This window comes from Phaethon aethereus (assembly GCF_964289735.1).
Source record: "Phaethon aethereus genome assembly, chromosome: Z".
NCBI lineage: Eukaryota > Metazoa > Chordata > Aves > Phaethontiformes > Phaethontidae > Phaethon > Phaethon aethereus.
The window spans coordinates 12227009-12245859 of record NC_138577.1 but is presented as its reverse complement, the minus strand read 5'-3'; the positions used below and the strand labels follow the sequence as shown (position 1 = coordinate 12245859).

The window sequence follows — 18851 nt, the reverse complement described above, 5'->3', positions numbered from 1 at the left end:
TTTTAGGGGGTTTTGGCCAGTGCTGTTGTATAGCATATGTACTTGCCTTTGTAACTGCCTGCTCACAGCTTCTAACAAATTATTCACCCACAGAATAAGGTGTTGGCTACTGGCTGCACAAATATCAGACTTTGACATCTCCGTAAAAACATTTGTTTACCTGAATTTGCCTCCTCAGCAGAAATCCAGTTTCCTTCCTGAGCTAATTCTTTTAAGAGTCTCCTACGCATTTGTCTCTTTTCCCTCAGCACATTTTTGAAATTGTTGATGCATTTGTTCAGGTAGATGGTCTCTGCGCACACCTTGTCAAGGCTCATGGGTCTGCACTCCTTTGCGGGGTCAGGTAGAGAGTTCACATCTCCTCCAAGCTCCTCGGGAGGCGAGTGCTGCCCAGTGGGGATTTCACAGTCAGATGATGGCATCAAACTGGAAACAGGAGGCTCATGTGGAACAGAGGAAAGACTGGAAGGAACAAAGTGCATCTGAGCAGATGTTTCGCTGGTGACAACTGTGTTTGCCTGGCTCTCAGAGGACTGACTAGGAGGGGTTTCTGCAAAGTTGTCAGAGCTGCCACACATACCTGAACTAGTCAGCATAAGCGTGTTGTCATCATCCATCTGTAATCCACTATCATTTTCTAAAAGGATTTCAGAATCACTTGTCTCCAGTTTGTGAAACACTACCTGCAGAGCAGACCTGAAGTGATTAATTGCTTTCCCAAGCTTATTAGTGTAAAACTTCATGTCTACAAGATCAATGTTATCCCGGGAGTGGTCAAGGAAATATTGAGAATTTTCCAGGACATCCCTAAAGACCTGATCAGTTGGATCTTGATCATTCAGGTCCATTTGCATCATATCTTTCAAGCTGTCACTACTATCAGCCATTTCATCTGTTGTATGATCACAGCTAATGGTTGTCACCGCACTAGAAACATCTTCTCTTTGAATATCAACTTTCTCCACACTGGTAAATTTGCATGGGGTACCAGAGTCTATTTCAATTTCTTCTGCAGTTATCCCCTCATCTTTATCTACAAGGGAAGAATTCCGAGGGACACTTTCAGTGTCAAGCCTGTGCTCACTACCATTGCTCGAAGCACACGTCTGGCTTGCATGGCCCAAAGAGTCAGATGAGCAGCAGTAATTTCCATCACCCAATTTGGCCAAATTGTTCACCTGTGGACTTTGTAGAGGTTCTTGAAGGGCCTGGTCAATGTCACTGTCATCTGAAGGCTGCTCACTGCAGCTTATTGTTTGTGCTTCCTTCCCAGTTTCACTTATCAAGTTGCTTTTCTTAGTCAAGGTTGACTTCTGCACGGAATCAAGTCTCTCCCCTATGCACTGTGTTTTCCTACTCGTGCTTTTATACTTAATCTGGCATGAGTCCCTTTGAAGGTTCCCAACTACATCAGTTCTCTGAGCTGCATCAGGATTCACTGAGTTGCGATGATTTTTCTTGAAGCCAGACTGCGAAGAGACTGAATCTGGTTTGCGGCCCCTCTGGCCATTCTGCTGCTTTTGCTCTTCACTGGTAGCAATTCGGACCCCTGAGCTTTGCAGAACAATAGATTTCTGTAAAATAAAGTCTCTCTGTTCACAGTTGACAAGTTTCACGACTGCTGGTCTTGGTGTTAATGGCTTGCCTGTACCAATATCTGATCTATAGGCATCTTTTATATACTTGCTGCACTGGATACCATTGAAACAGTGATATTCAGACAAGAAGCTGCAGATAAGCTCTACTGTGTTTTCACCATCTTTTTCTGGGATACCATAAAAATATAATACTGGTTCTTCCTTGTGTACTTCCCTACTTGACTCTCGAGCACGTGTACCCTGGGTTTTGCCAGTGGAACCACCTTGCAGGCCTTCTATCTCACTCAAGACCGTATCCACGCAGCTGGAGACTTCATCCACAGAGCCTTTTATCAAGGTGAGGTGCTGCCGGAGCTCTGCAATCTCTGTCTGGATGCGACTTATTCCCTGGAGCTCTTTAACAATGTAATCAACCACATCAGCTGAGCGATCTCTTGACTGCCGTCGACGACTCTTGTATGCAGTGGACTTTTCCTGGGGAAAGCACCCTTGCCTTTCAGCTACCTCCCTCCAGCTCATAGTAATGCTCAAGGAAGAAAGGTCCTGCCCCTCAGACACTCTGCCCTTTCTTTCAGAAGAGGCCTGTGTCGTAGCATCAGAAGAACTTCCCTGCAAGTCCTTCTTGTTCTGTTGAACAGAGCATGGTATTTTTACATAGCCATCCCAGTTCAGTTCCACCTCACCAACACACACTTCGCTTACTCCCTTGGAATCACGTCCTCCATCCTGATGAAAGCCCCCTCCAGCAGTGGAAAATTCAGTGCTTGCAGAACTCCTCTTTATTCCACAAACATACATGTCCGTTTCGATCTCCACTGGGGAGAGCTGGCAGTGATGAGCATGGTTTGGATTCTCATCTACCTGGCCTTGAAGAAGCCTCTTCATTTTGTCCCGCAGAAACAAATGGAGTTTTTGCTTCCGGAATTGCTTCCTGCCCCAGAGTTTTACAACAGGTTGTTTGTACAGAAGCGCAATTTCATTTTCTTGCCTTTTCAGTCTACTTCTAGCAAACATCATCAGCAGCTGCACCTGTATTTCTCATAGTGCTACAAGTTGCACAAGCACACATCAATCACTTCCCAATGCACAACTCGCATCCAGTATTTTATTCTGTCACGAAGCAGCTACCAAAAGAGGGGAAAAAACATTACAGTTTGGTTCAGATAGAAATAGCCAAAGTAACTTAGGCAGCAGAATAAAAAAAACAGAATCCACATAAAAGCAGACAGAAAGAGGACATGCTATTTAAAGTGTGCAGACATCGTCTTGGTTTTGGTCACCTCCCCAGATCAGGTCCTTCTTTGTCAAAATAAGTGTTCCTTGCTCCCTATTCTATCCAAGAAAGTTAAAAAAAAAAAAAAAGGAACACAAAAAAAAAACCACAAAAAAAACCCACAAACAAAAAAGCAATTCTGTGGCCATTCCCTTTTTCTACCAGATTTGCAAATTACTCTAAGCTGAGCTCCTGGCAATGGTGCGCTGTGTGATATAATTACCCCTCTGAATAGAGAATTCTGACAATTAGGGATTCTATCCCTGCACATTTCCTTTCCTTTCAAGTCCACTACCTTCATCCTTTCTTGCTTCAAACCAAAGCAGAAATCAAGTTTAACTTGGCACAGTACCAGCTATCCCACAAGAATTGCACAAAGCAATGTAAAGTGGCAGGAAGACTGGATGACAGATTTTAAGTGTAAAACCTTTTTGCTATTTTAATATTTTTATCTTAATATTTTGCTACCAAACATGAAAAAAAAAACCAAAAAACCTCAAAGCTTACAAGCTCCCAAGCTAACCTGCAGTTAAATATGCCACACTCAGCATATGTACAGACAGGCTGAGCTGACAGAATGAAGACTCTGCATGTCACTTCTACTCCAACCCACAAGATTTTGCAGTGGATCATCTTCCCCGATTTAAATCCCCTCTGTAAAGAGCAAAAAAAAAAAAATACTATGTTAACTACTTAAAGTTTTCATGTGTCTTCACTGTTATACTTACTAAGCAACATACAGTTAGCTTTTTCCTCCAGAGAGCAAGGTAGACAGAGACCCATACAGAAGTCCTCCTGGAGCCAACGTGACTGGAGAACCCCAATGTCTTTGATGATTCAATTTTGACTTGCTGCTGAAGTACATATTCTTTTCACATTCTTGTTTGATTTAAGATTGATAGTAACTGTCTTTCATGTTTATTATTACCTAGTTGTAAAAATAGATTTTTCTTTTAAGCTCCACAATGCACAAACATAATCATCAAACGCAACTTTCAGCCTAACTTAAATTTGCCAAGTGCGTTTGGCTTTAAGCAGGAAGGTTTACTGCCATGTTGAAAGGAATAGAAACAGGGTTTCTAACCCTGTTTTTGGTTTAGCTGTTTCAAGTCTAATGTGTTAGAGTTCATATCAAGACGTTGTTTACTGCTCCATCCACACCTTCTTTGAGGTCTGGCAACCTTGGCTCTCCTAACACGGTCTTTGCAACCCTGAAGTCTTCTGCGGGGAGGGTCACATATTGTTACAGCAGCACCCACTGGAGAATGCTGAACCAAGTGCTGAGCCCAAATATGTCACACTCTCATACTAAGCAGAGGACTGAACACTACAATAGTCCTCTTTGCACCGGATTGAGGCTGTCATCTAAGGCTCAAGAAACTCACTCTGAGCATTTTCACGGCCCAAGGCCCGCTCCAGAGCTCACAGAAGCTTTCACCGGTGCCTCTTTCAGACATCAAACAACAATTCCCATTTTCAAATCATTAACTCAAAGTTTCAACACCTGCACTGATCCCAAGCTGCTGCAGTGCAGAAACTCTTCCTAACACATCCTCCAGCTCCACCTGACAGCCATTTATGCTACAGCCAGCATCTTCATCCTGGTGAGTATTTTGTTTTCATTTTGCTTGTTTCACTTTGGGGGCAAGGGAGGAGAGAGTGGATTCTGATTTGGAGGAACCAGCATTTGCAAATACCAATCTCTACAACCAGAGCTAATTAATATTCTGTAACAGAGGTTGCATCTGTGCTTCAGTTTTAAGCCCCATCATCCAGCATCTCAGCTGAACTTCCATATCAAAGGCAATACCTGACCTTATGTAGGCTAGGCAAATTCCCTGTTAGATTGACCGTCAGCTTCTTATAGAAAATAAATTTTGATTTTATAGAATTTTCAGACCATTAGTCCATAAATACCAGCTTTTCTTTTCAATGCCTGTTGTATCTAACTCATTGATTGTTCCTCATAGAACAGGGCTGACCTAAGAAATACTTGCTCAGGCTCTCTTTTTCCACCATTTACACAGTTTACCTTTCACTTGAGTGGCTAACCGGTGTTTAACAACAGAAAAACACTTTTGTATCAAAATTAAGAAGTGAACCCTCAGCGAGCAAGCACCTGAATTAACAGCAGCCAAGAAGAGCTCTACATTTGTGGCTCCCTATGTGTGTTGCTTGCGAGTAGCACACAGAGATGCTAATTTCAAATATCTTCCAGCATATCGAACCCCAAGCTCTAGGAGAAAAACCTATACATGCTTGTGCAAGGATTCCCTCGGAATGCTCAATGTTCATCACACTTCTTCCACATGCAGTTTTCAAGGCACCAGAGGGGCTTAATGATCATTTTAGTTTAAAAAAAGAAATCAATTCAAGCCAGAGTTCACTCTCATTTCCATTGTCTGCTGCAACACTTGACAGCAGCAGTTTGTTACGGAGAATGCTTTTTCCTGCTGAACACTTAATCGCAGGACTGCAGCCATTCCAAAGCAGGCAACTCAGTGCAAACACTACAATGCTGTTATTTTTATCTTTATATATAATGTTTGTGGTACATAGATGGATGTATGTATGTGCATATATAGACATACAGAAATACTTATTTTGTTAGAGACTTTCAAAAAAACATCTTTGATTTCAAATACCAGCAATACTTTTCCAGCTTGCCCCAAGAGGGACAGAAACTGTTTCTCCAAGGCTGGGAACAAGGCCAGAGCAGAACACAAGGATGGCAGCTCTGGCTCAGACGGAAGCCTTACTACTTATCCCTACAGTGGGTCGAAGTGAACCGAAATCTCCATTTCCATCAAAGAACAAAACACTGCCCACTTACAGGAATCCCAAGAGCAGGTAAGAGAATTGCCCTCTTCGCACCTCTCCCACAGTCTGCTTCCCTCCGTTCCCTGACTTCTGCTACCCCAGACCCACGCTCAGACCTGGAGCTCTGGATATGTGCCCACTTCATCGTGTAGGCTGGCCCCATGCTGCCTCTGCACCTCCTGCCAGGGTCCACCACTTCTCCCCACCCCGGGTGTGTGTGTGCTCCCGTTCCTTCCACTGCTCTATACTAGGTGCTCTGCAGACACTTGTTCCCTGTTAAGATCCCTTATTCCTCTAATGTTGCCTGTGTTAGAGTCATGCTTCTTTGTAGCACAGACGGGCAAAGTGACAATGAAAGGTAATGCAGGTTCAGCCAGGGGGAGGAAAAAAAAAAAATCTAATCTGGATGCAAATCCTTGCTGAAGTCTTCTTCTCTTCCAGAATCACTCCAGGAGTCACATTAACACATAACAAGAAATCAATTCTTTAAAGAAAGAGTATTTTCATCCGGGTACCCTGCCAGATACTGCAAGACCTCACTCACTACACAAGCTTTGTTCTGACTGCCTTTTTTGCAGGCGTTTCTCTCCAGAACTCCATGCTCAGTTCAGCACAGCTGTCTCTGGGTGTGCAGACTGAAGAGCAGCATGCACAGGTACCACCATTTCTATGCTTCCCAACTTCTCAAAAGTCAGCCAGGCTCAAGCTGAGCACAAGGAAGACATCTGTGGCTTTACCTGGGGATGCTTGGGTTGTTTTGCAATTCCCAGGAGGACAAAACTGACATACTAAGATTTCAAATGGGAGAAACAGGTGAACTACCACAAAGACTGCACAGCTTATTACCATCCACAGTTCTGAAATATCCTCATAACACAAGTAACGGTTACTTTTGCTCCTGAAATACGGATTTGCGATGACAATAGGAGCGCAAATGTGGCATGCCAGCAATGAGTGAGAAACAAGAGTGTGAGAAATCCCACGAAGTGATGAACTGTAATTACTTTACACATACAGCACTCTGGAGAAGGTCAGGCTCTCACCAGATTCAGGAGAGCTGGCTGCAGCCCACTCTGAGCAGCATCTTCACTTCTGTGAGCCACTGGACAAACGTGGTTCAAAACAAAGGCAGCTCCGCAGTGCCTTTCAGCCCTGCCCACACAGCAGTGAGCTGGCTGCAGTCAGGTGGAAGACCTCGGGGTGAGAACACAACTTCTGTGTCCACTAAACCTCTGCTAAAATGAGGTTGGTTTAGCTTTTTACAAGATGTCTGGTTTTCATCACACTAAGGAAATAGAGTCACCTTTACCTTGCACCATCACGTTAGGTGCTGATACCCCAGGGTAGACATGATGTTCAGAGTCACAAGCAAATAAGTATAAAAACAATTAACTACGACCAAAAAACACTTCACAGCAGCCTCTCTGGCTATCAACTCATGCCACCATTGCACTGAGTGAAGTCTTTTAGATTTAAATTAGATTGTATTTACAGTATCTTCCACACAAAGTGGCATTGCATTACCTATACCAGCAATTACATTAGGAAAAGCAATAAAATGGCTGATAAATGGTCTTGCTACTTTATAAAGAACCATTTAAAGATGAAGCCTATCAATAACTAAGTGCTGGACATTCCAGGAGAAAAAGGTTTTGGCATTAGCAAGAGAAAGAAATCATGCCTAAGGCTGCCATAGCAACATCACCCCAGCACTCTGCATGCTGAAACATCAACTCTTCCTGGAATATTATAGCATTTTTAAGCTATATTACATTAATTGCTGGAAGAATCCTAACAACAGGGCTTGACAGAGACATGAAGGGTTACGGCCAGCTTTGCTGAGGTATGACTTCTGGAGGTGAGCATACTATTTTCTAATTAACATGATTAGATTTAATTTTGGGTTGGATCATACCTAAACATAGCATTATTGCTTGCTTCTGAGAATGTCTCTTTTCAAACCTTCTCCTGATAGCTTTGAAACAAAAACGTTTTGAGTTTGAGTCCTGGCATCAATTATTGGAACAAGGAGGCACTGAGCTGAGTGATCCTGGGTGAAGAGCAGCCGGACTGGAGAACAAAACGTTCTCTTGAAAAATGTGTTCACCTCAGGACATTTCTGCTGAAAGTAAGATGCAGAAGAGACACCTGGCACTTCACAGTGGCTTAAAGAGGAAATACAGCCATGCTAATTGAAAAGACAGTAGTTACAGAAGGACGAAAATTATTTTTAAAACAAAACAATGTGAGCAAAGAAACTATTATACAGTCCTTCAGTATCCCTTTCACTGCCTTTTTGCAGCCAACCCTCAACTTTATTCAGGGATTACTGCAGGAGCTGCAAAACCACATCCCAGCCCTGCTTGTAGAACCTTCTGAAATTTTTAAGCACTTCCAATTTATGTTTTCCATGTTTCATCTATACCTACAAGTTTGTTTCAACAAAGCTGAGCAAAAACTGTCAGAACACTTCAATAGGGACATCAACAAGAGCCAGCCTTCCCACCTGTCACACTTTAGAAAAAACACACTTGAAATCTTTTGAAAGCAGTTTGATAGATATGACAAAAGGTCAGGTTTGGCCAGTCAGTCACTCTCATGGTGGAAAACAGATCTGGGGAACATTGCTGAATGACTTACACAGTTCTGCACCTCCCACATAGCAGTTATTTATTACTTTTTGCAAAAGGCGAATCAACTGAGGCAAAATCCACCTCTTGTGCTGTACAAGCAAGTTATCAGTGTGGCTACAAAGTGAAGGAACAGTAAAAATCATTAAGTATGATGGTAAAACACCCACTGAACTGTTGCAAGTGCATTTACCAGCATAAAAAAATTCTGTTGTGAAACAGCATGAAATTAAATTAATGTAATTAAAGAGTATTGCTATGTAGTAGAGCAAGGAGATAGCACACTCCGCCTTAACTTCTTAATACTCCCTACAAACATAGGGTACACCACAAAAGTTGCTAGAGTGCATCTCAGCTTTCTGTAAAATGGGACTAACGTCGGTCGCCCCGCCAGCATCACTTCTGTGAGCACAGATGGAGCGGGATTGAGATGTTCAGGCCTTTTAAGTCCAGCTGTCTTGGGAGCCCCCCCAGAGCGCCTCGGCACCAGGCAGCCCTTGCATTCTCTGTGCTCAACCCCTCTTATCACAGTTTTTTCTGCAAGCTAAAGCAGCAGTGGCTGTCACAGTGATGCACTGGTGGCAGTAATAAATGAGGTCTGTCATTACCTGGCAGCCAAGAAAAGGTGGCATCCAGGGACAGAAATAGGGGTTGTCCCCAAATGCATAGGAAGGCACAGGCTGGAAGCCGCCGAACACAGAAGTGCAAGGCTCATGCCCAGCTGGCAGCAAGCTAAGTCTGAGGCACCTGCCTAGCTCTGAGACCATCTTGTGCTGAGAAAAAGGCAAAAGGATAATTGACTACTAAAAAAAGAAATCACGGGTGCTTCTGTCATTCTTATGTAAAGTTACTTCACTCCTTAGCAGCAAACACAAAACCTGAGCCGCAGCTATCGGCAGTTTAAGAGCAAACCGAGACACAATTAAGTTCAGCAGTCCCCTTACTTCCAGAGCATGGGGGCTTTGTACACAGCTGAATCAATCAGTACATGATTTACCCATGACAACCTAAAGCACTACTTGTTCCTTAAAACAGATTTTTCCCAATTAAGAATCCTAAAGACCAAGTATAATGAACAGTTGAGCCAGGGGGAAGAACCAACTTTTTGTTTAAAGGAAACAGCACCAAGAACTGAAACAAAAGTACTGGAGCATACTGACAAGTTGCCTGGCCCTGGCATCAGAACTATAGAAATGTCTGCTAGGCTTTGGGGAAAGGTTTCTGGTTATTGAGCTGCTTCTAACCAGAGAGCAGACAGACAGCACTGCCAGTACAAACCCAGTACTTCTGGTTTAAATAAGGTTTGCATGCACCATGATGAAAATGCTGAAGGATGCTAACAGCTCTGCCTAGACTAACAGAAACAGAACATGCTATATCTTTCCTCTACTTGTAATCCAATTTACAGCCCAGTGCTGAAGCACTAGTGTGAACGCTGCAAGTGCTGCATTTCTGACAAGAACCACCAGGAAACACTCACCCCTAAGAATTTTCTCCAAACAGATTACTCACTGAGGAGGTCTGGAGCCAGTGTTCCAAGGAACAGTGCCTCAGCTCACAGGCACACTCAGGTAGGGGAGGGACAGGCAGCACTCACCAACCCGGGGTGATGAATTAGGAGATGCAACTTCTGTTGTCAGGGCAGTGCTAGCACAGCTGCAGTACAGACTGGTGCTACATGATCTTGCCCACTGTTTCTGACCTGTCCTGGACTCCTTTAGAGCAGACACTCAGCAGCGTTCAGCCAGGCGAGGTGAAGGTAACGTAGGCAGCTGATGGAATAATTAGGGTTTTCCAGCTCATGCTACCAAACTGCGGCGCTTGGCAACTAAAATCCTCCTGGGCTATAACTGCAGCTTTACTTCTATAAGCTTTCTTCTTTTCATCTTGAGGACAGAAGACCTTAGCATTCTGTAGCAAGTCTTGATGTTTATCCCCCAAAGGCTCACTCCATTAGCAAAAGAAAGCTGCCCATATAAAAGTAATGAAAACTGAAAAGATATGTGAAACAGTCACACCATCTGCTCTGATTCACGAGCTTGTACAGCATCCTCATTGCTCCTGCATGCCAGTCATTTCATCTCATCTCATCAACTCACAAGCTTCTCAGCACAGGAAATCAGGCCAGTGACAAACACTCTGGGTTAAAAGCAAGCCTGTTTTTAAGTGACATTTAAGGAAGAATCAAACCAGTAATTTAATTACCCTCAAGGTATTTGCTTTTCAAGTGATCAAATTTAAATTATCCCCAAATCCCTCTCCCTTTAGCTCTTCTTCACATAGTGATTTTGATGTCAAATTCCAGCTGAGATACAAACCCTCGTAACAGAAAAGTATGAGAAGTAAACAGACACAACCTCAATTATACCAGCTACAAGACATCTACAATTAGTGTCTAATGGGCGAACACAAAAACTAAGAAACAGAGCATACAAATGAACATACTAAGATTAAATTGTTTTCACAAAGCACGTGTTTAAATCCAGTCAGCTTCCAACAGAGCTGTTGTATTGCTAAAGTAAATACATGCACACACAGAGCATACTTTAAAAATAAAGAACAATTTTCCTTGGTTGCTGCCTATTTGCAGTTCATACCCAGCCCCTTCATTTGATCCAATCATTCACTTACCTTGCTGATTCAAAATAAAATAAAAGGTTAAATTGTAAAGGAAATGTATAGAATTAATAGAAAATGACAGAATACAATAGCTTGTTCTCATAGAAAATACAAGTCCTGAAGGATTCCTAATCTTGTTAAAGGTTCACCAGATAACGAACTTTTGCTATGGAAATTATTAACATATTGTTGCTGTCCCATCTCAGGTATCGGGGAAAGCAATGTTAAAGGCACCAAGAGTATCCCGTTCCATGGCAGCACTAGGATGAGAAATCAGGTAAAGTTGAAGGCATGTTTTGAAGGGGGAAAAAAAATGCAAACAGCTACTAAAAATTCAAAAAGCAAAAAACAGCAGAAGCCAATGAATGTAAAAGCCAAAAATGCAGAAATCCTGTCGGCTTCCAGGAGTATCCCTCAACAGAAATTCTTTAGTTCACTGCCACAGTGCATCTTTTCCCTTTCTCAGGCAGTACCAAGTACAGTTAAAACTTCATCCTTCTCTTCAGTTGTGACTCAACAGAAAATATTGTACTTCAGAGGCAGAGAGAAAGCTGTGCAGCTACTGCTACTTTACTCCTCCTCGTCAGCTGCTGACTGCGTAGCTCCTCACACACAGCCTCCCGCTCCACTCGCGCACCAACGCTCCTCGCCTCGAGATGATTCTCCCCGTTATTATCCATTCAGAAGGAAATACGAACTGATGAAGCCAATCTGACTAAAGACAAAACGCACTCCTTCAGCATTACGAGAGCAGGCAGTACAGCGCAGCGAGCAGATCCGTGCTGGAAAAGCGCTCTGCCTGACTCCTGGCATCCTGCAGGACTGCGGAGCAGAGGAAAAAAGCCCGGGACTCAACATAATTAACCAGCTCCAAGACAATTCTTCACGCCACTCTGATATAGATGAGCTTTTTTAACATCTCCTGTTCACCCCCAGACTAACCCACAAGATTCAGCAATGCCCTTGCTGAAATGAATCGTATCCAGTTTCCAAGGAAGACTAGTACCAGTTCTGCTTACGAGTGTGAGGGACTGCATTGATCTTGCATTTCCCAAAAATAAAAGTCACACTGTTACATAAAAGAATGACCGCAGAAGTGTTGTGCACAGAATCAGATCCACTCACGTTGTACCAACACTTCTCTCCTGGGAGTGAGCAGCAGTAGGCACACATCCTGCAAGAAGTGCCTGAATTAAAGGCACCATTTACTCGCCCCACAAGCTGCTCCAGGGGCATCCAACACACTGTGCTAAGAAAATCTTCCTGGACAGTTGGTCCACGTTCACATCCTCCTTTTCACAAATGCCCCCTCCATCCTGTCTCCCTTCTTCATGCACCCAACACAAGCACCCACCTCCTTCCCAAATGCTGTTGCTCTGCCTTTAGCACCAAAGGTACTCTATGGGAGCTGTGCACACTTCCTGGTTTTGCTCAAGGACAACTCACTGCATCTTTCAAAACAAAGTCTTTTCACAGTGTGGGGTGGGATTTTGAAGAGGCCTATATGACTTAGCTGTGGAAATGCCACTATCCTCCCATCTGCTCAAATACCTCCTACCTCCTCGTGAGCCAGCCTTGCTGTGAATGATACCTCCCCCCCACAATCTCTTACCTACACCAGTAACAACATTTATTCACCACTTCCTCCACAAGCATCACTGTGCTCCCAGCCCTGCCCTCGCTGCATGGGATATTCTGCTGGCACCTTCTACCCTCTGGTCCCACCGCTCCATCCCAGCACCTTGCTGAAGCATCAGCCGACATCAGCCAGGCTGGTGTCCCTATCAGCTCGTTTGTTTGATGGACGTAAGCACAAATTTTGCATACAGATAGACTAATGCCATGATTCACAATACTTTCTTCGTCTCATCAGCACCGCTGGTGCATAGTACCCCTTTGCTCTTTCCACATGCAGCCACAGCACTGCTCCTTGCAGCCAGGCACAGAAATCAGGCCACCGGCCTCCTTTCTGACCCCCTGTAAGGCTGGTGCTCCTCTGTGGTCACTCATATCCTCCAATCCCCAGAAAACCCTCCCTCTTCTTGGTCTTTCCCTTGCTGCAGGGACAGGGACCATAGGTCAGGATTTTCAGAAGTGCTTTAGCTTTAAATTATTTTAAGAGTCTGACCCCGAATTTCTCATTATATGTTTGCACCCTGCCAGGAGAACAGGGCTGCTACCCAACTGAGGGCACAGAGTTCCACTGCAATAGAAATTATTGCTACTAAACACACCAATTATAGCACTTGAGCTCAGAGCCGAAGCTCTGTATCAAATTCATCCACATAAGGATGAAGACTGCTCAACTGAGAAAATAAAAATGCAATCCAGGATTTGTGCAGCACTTAGCATCTTCAAAGCTCTACATATGAATAAGACAAAAAAGATCTTGCCAGGGGTCTCTCTCACAGCAATAGTTTTAAAAAATATTAAGCACCTGTCAGACAACACCTTCTAATTCACGTCAACTCTATGTAGCACCTGGAGCATCCATCAGACAGCCCCCCTGGCTTTTACATGTCTTACTTTTTCCCAAGATCCTAGTACAAGTGGAGCCAATGTAATCTTGCCATCACTGGCTCTGTCCTTCACATCTCTTCCTTCCTTGGTCTTTGCCCATCCCTGCAGCCATCAACACCAGACATTAGCACAAGCAAGACAAGAATGCACTGGAGCCAAACACAGTCCTCCAGCTGCAGCTGTTGAGACCCAAAGAGCCTGTGCAGATTTCCAAGCACTATCTCATAAAATCCTGGTACTCCCATGGCTACCTTCTAGGAACAGGACCAGAGAAAAAACACGGAAAAAGTGAGCAAGTCACATTAGAGAAAGAAGCAAGAGACATCGTTAACAGAGTAATGAAGTGCTGGAAAATGTCACAGCCCTCACCACAGCTCACAAGGAGCTGGAATGAAAAAAGTGGCTACGAAAAGACAAAAACACAGGTGCCCTCAGAAGCAAGGAAGGCTGCAGTTTTCGAACATTTAAAAACCCTTACCTAATGCATAGGAGATTGAGACAGGCTCTGTTTTTCAGTGATGTTTTGTTTACTGAAATAATAAAGATCATTCCGAACTGGGAAAAACAGGCACAACTTGAACAAAAAGAAGCCTGGGAGAAAGAGTGTGCTTTACCTTAAGGCTCAGAGTGCTGAGTTATTTGCCTTCTACTACAGAAATAAACTTCCACATAAAAATTTAAATACTTCTTACTGTGATTTTTTAATTCACCAACAGATTTTAATTTTAGGTTGAGCCAGCAGGGAATTACTAAAACTGATAAAGCCAGGCTCAGCTATATAGGTCAAATGCTTTGATGTCTGCGAGGTATATATTATCCTTTCTTCTTTTTTAATCCTCATTATCTATTTCATTCCAACTTCCTCTAAAGGACTGAATTACTGATAAAATTGTAAAAGTAAGCAATTCCCTCATGAGCACAAGTGGATTAACCAAAGGAAAATGAGCACGCTTCAAGCACAGGTCCTGCTCCTCCCTCTCTCACACTTGCACCCCTTCTCCCTGCAGGAGGACAAGCAAGAACACTTCCAGTGTCATGACTCTTGGGGAAGTACAAAACTGGTGGGTTAAGTAAATGCTTTATAATATTTGAATCTATTATATTAAAAAGTCATGATATCTATGGTATTTGAAAATATGATGAAATATCTATGATGTCTGAAAAGTCCTGGCAGTCAGGTAAAGTCCCTGGAGACTGGAAAAAGGGAAACATTGCACCCCTTTCTTAAAAAAGTAGCAAGAAGGACCTTGGGAACTACTGACCTGTCAGCCTCGCCTCGGTGCCTGGGAAGATCATGGAACAGATCCTCCTAGAAGCTATGCTAAGGCACATGGAAGACAAGGAGGTGATTTGAGACAGTGATCATGGCTTCACCAAGGGTAATTCCTGCCTGACCAACCTAGTGGCCTTCTATGATGGAGGGACCACATCAGTGGACAAGGGAAGAGCTACCGATGTTGTCTGTCTGGACTTCTGTAAGGCCTTTGACACAGTCCTCCACAGCATCCCTCTCTCAAAATGCGAACGAGATGGATTTGATGGGTGGACTTTTGGGTGGATGAGGAATTGGTTGGATGGTCACATCCAGAGGGTAGCAGTCAACAGCTCAATGTCCAGCTGGAGATCAGTGGTGAGTGGTGTCCCTCAGGGGTCCATACTGGGACCAGTACTCTCTAGTATCTTCATCAACGACATAGTGGGATTGAGTGCACCCTCAGCAAGTTTGCAGGTGACACCAGGCTGAGTGGTGCGGCTGATGTGCCCAAGGGACAGGATGCCATCCAGAGGGAGCTGGACAAGCTTGAGGAATGGGCCTGTGTGAACCTCATGAGGTTCAACAAGGCCAAGTGCAGGGTCCAGCCCCTGGGTCGAGGTAACCCCCAGTATCAATCCAGGCTGGGGGATGAAGGGATGGAGAGCAGCCCTGCCCAGAAGGAATTGGGGTACTGGGGGATGAAAAGCTGGACATGAGCCAGCAATATGCGCTCACAGCCCAGGCGGCCAACCACATCCTGGTCTGCATCCAAAGCAGCGTGGCCAGCAGGTCAAGGCAAGGGATTCTGCCCCTCTGCTCCGCTCTGCTGAGACCCCACCCGGAGTCCTGCATCCAGCTCTGGAGCCCTCAGCACAGGAAAGACATGGACCTGTTGGAGTGGGTCCAGAGGAGGCCACAACAATGATCAGAGGGATGGAACACCTCTCCTCTGAGGACAGGCTGAGAGAGTTGGGATTGCAAAGACTGGAGAAGAGAAGGCTCTAGGGAGACCTTATTGCAGCCTGCCAGTACTTAAAGGGGGCTTATAAGAAAGATGAGGATAGACTTTTTAGCAGGGCCTGATGCAACAGGACAAGGGGCAGCAGGTTTAAACTAAAAGAGGGTGGATTTTGACTAGATATAAGGAAGAGGTTTTTCATGATGAGGGTGGTGAAACACTGGCACAGGTTTCCCAGAGAAGTGGTAGAATGCCCCGTCCCTCAAAACATTCCAGGTCAGGTTGGACGGGGCTCTGAGCAACCTGGTCTAATTGAAGCTATCCCTGCTCATGGCAGGGAGATTGGACTAGATGACCTTTAAAGTCCCTTCCAGCCCAACCTGTTCGATGATTCCATGACATTAGAAGATAAGGATGTTACATATAGGGATTAAACAAAGAGAGAGAGAAAAAAAAGTCAAGAGGGAAGAGGGAAAACTCAATAGAGAGTGTTTGTCTGGAACAGTAGGGATAAATTCTGTCCAACCCACACTCAGGTTTACTTCATCTCACAAATGGCCTCAGACATCTCTGACCCCAGATCTCAAAAACAAATTTTTAGTTTGTTTCACTGGAAGAAAAATAAGAACCACCTGTCCCAAATGAAACTGCTTGCTGCGTCTCCCTAAAGCAGAATTCTCAGTAAACTCCATTTCAGAGCTGCATTAGACCTTAGAAGTTCAAATACACAGTATAAAGTTCGTCAATTCATTCAGGAGTGAAAACGTGCCATTTCTGATCTTCTTGAAAGCCACAAGAAGATCAAATCAATCAGCAGTGTAAAGACAAAGTGTTATGGAAAGAACACTGACCTCCTCCTGTTTGACAGCTGTCCTCAAGGAATACCACACTTTGAGGAGCTGTGCATCAACACAACCTAAGCAGTGCTGCCAAGACAGACAATTGGAAGACAGAAGACTATATTCCAAGGCACTTAAAACTACCCCGTCAATGCAGTTTCTGTCATTACAATACTACCAGAACACACTTATAAAATATATGCTTAAGATGTTGCTTTCAGATGAAAGAACAAACTTCTTTAAGCAATGTGTCACTCAAGCACTGATTCTTTCTTCTTCCCCTTAGGAAAGAGTAAGGCAAGGTGCAAGGGCAACCTGCAAGCTCATAAGGGAATGAAGACACAGGTCCTTCCTACAGTACCCCGAGGACTTTGCAAACTGATAATGGCCAGACATTGGCCTTGAAACACTTGAAAAAGAGGAAGGAGACAATCTTCCCCAAAAGCTCTCCTCCTGGAAAAAGGTTCTTCCCTCCCATAAAAGAAAAAGGTGAATTATTTGGCTTGTAGAAAGGCAACAAGTATAGCACTGGCACATTGAAAAAACTGCTAAAGATCGGAGATGCTGGGACTGTTTACCTTCCAAAGACAAGCAATGTAAGTCCATCTGTTGTGAATACGTGAGATCAAACCACTGGCTGACTTGTCTTCATAAGAAAGAAGTATACACTCCATATATTAGCAATATTTGACTCTAAGGATGTCTGCTGAACCCTGAGAGATGAACATTTCTGAACTAATTGAAGGAAAGACTTTCACATAGCCTGGGAATAATGAATATTTGCAAGGCCAAGAATGCAGCAAGACTCAAGGAGTAGGATTTTTATAAGGTTAAGGAAAAAATGAGTTAACATAACATTAATGCTTTTGCAGGGCTACAAATCTTCACACTTCACAGTTGAGGCTGATTTTTATCAGGCAGGTATTGAGAAGAGACCTTATAGCTGCCTGCAGTGAGTCCTCGCGTGTTCTTCCCTCTAAGGCTACTGCTGCCACACCAGTCAAATACTCCTCCTGGGTCTAGAACAGATCTAGTTTGACATGGGAATTTTTAAGGTGCAAAATCCTTAAAGGGGTGTTGGTCATAAAGTTAGAAAAGCTCAGATTAAAATCGTCCTCCATTTGATTTGTTTATAGTCATCACTGTCACTCATAACAACAGGCAAAGCCTTTCCTAAGAGATGAGCTGAAGCAGCCCTTTAAATGCACAGGATAAGCCTGCTTGTCCCATTCTTATTTCCACATGGATGTTTGCTTGACGTTTGGGATACAAAATCAAATACTATCATCTCTGCAACCCAGCACTCCACAGAAGAGGCTATTTTATTCTTCATCCAGCTACTCCAGGACACAAACAAGCCTTACCTCCTGACAAGCTGCTGCCAAGATAGTGCCAACGCCACCCATCACAGCCCACACCACCCTTCAGAGTCAGACTTTAAAAGCAAAGCTGTTTCAGGTGACAGGCTCTGGGGTAGCATGCTGCCTCCTTGTGCCCCAGCAATTACAGACAGAAAAGCTTCTTTAAATGTACTCCTGAAAACAACTGAGTGCTCCCAGAGCTCTTGTCCTGGATTTTGGCTGCCCACCCAAAAGTGTGGAAGCTTTTCTCTAGCTGAACTGTCATTCTCCATTTTTAATCAAAAAGTACAAGTAGAAGACAGACTCTTAGCAAACCTGTGCTAACCAAAACTCATCTGATTCAAAAATTTTACCAATTGCATGCCCCTATTCCAGATACAACTATTATAGTGGCTTTTAGAGTCAGGTTGAATACCTTAGGTCAACAAGCAGCAAGGAAGCATTTATAGCAGAGAAAACTCTCCCTCTGCTGCTTCCTCCCTCAAATTACATCCCTCCCTCCTAATGGCATCCAAAACATAAGGACTTGGTAATTCATGAAATTGGAAAATTACAATCAATGTCTTAATTGCACATCTAATTAAATAATCAGCATCACCAAAATGCAAAGGCATCTGAGCACAGACATGTTCTGGAGGTGCAAAACCCTGAAGTTATACTCTCAATTAGAGCTGTAATTGCTTTTTTGATCAAGAAACCTGGGAAGGAAAATCACAGAATCACTAAGGCTGGAAAGGACCTTCAAGATCATCAAGTCCAACCATTAATTGTCCCCTAAACTGTGTCCTGAAGCACCACATCCACACGTTTTTTGAACACTTCAGTGACGGTGACTCCACCACCTCCCTGGGCAGCCTGTTCCAATGCCTGACCACCCTCTTGGTGAAGAAATTTTTCCTAATATCCAATCTAAACCTCCGGCGTAACTTGAGGCCATTTCCTCTCGTCCTATCGCTGGTTACTTGGGAGAAGAGACCA

The 18851-nt window shown here is 43.8% G+C and overlaps 2 protein-coding genes across 2 annotated transcripts in view; both read right to left on the bottom strand.

The window, feature by feature from the left end:
• LOC309415350 (protein unc-13 homolog B-like) overlaps window positions 1-18851 on the bottom strand; it is a gene marked incomplete at both ends in the record, with an annotated part of 220582 nt that overhangs the window by 100411 nt on the left and 101320 nt on the right. The window lies entirely within an intron of this gene.
• LOC309415984 (uncharacterized protein) lies at window positions 84-2483 on the bottom strand (the record flags this gene model as incomplete). Its single annotated transcript, XM_082013723.1, has 1 exon — window positions 84-2483. The coding sequence occupies one exon, from the start codon at window positions 2481-2483 to the stop codon at window positions 84-86; it is 2400 nt and encodes a 799-aa protein (XP_081869849.1).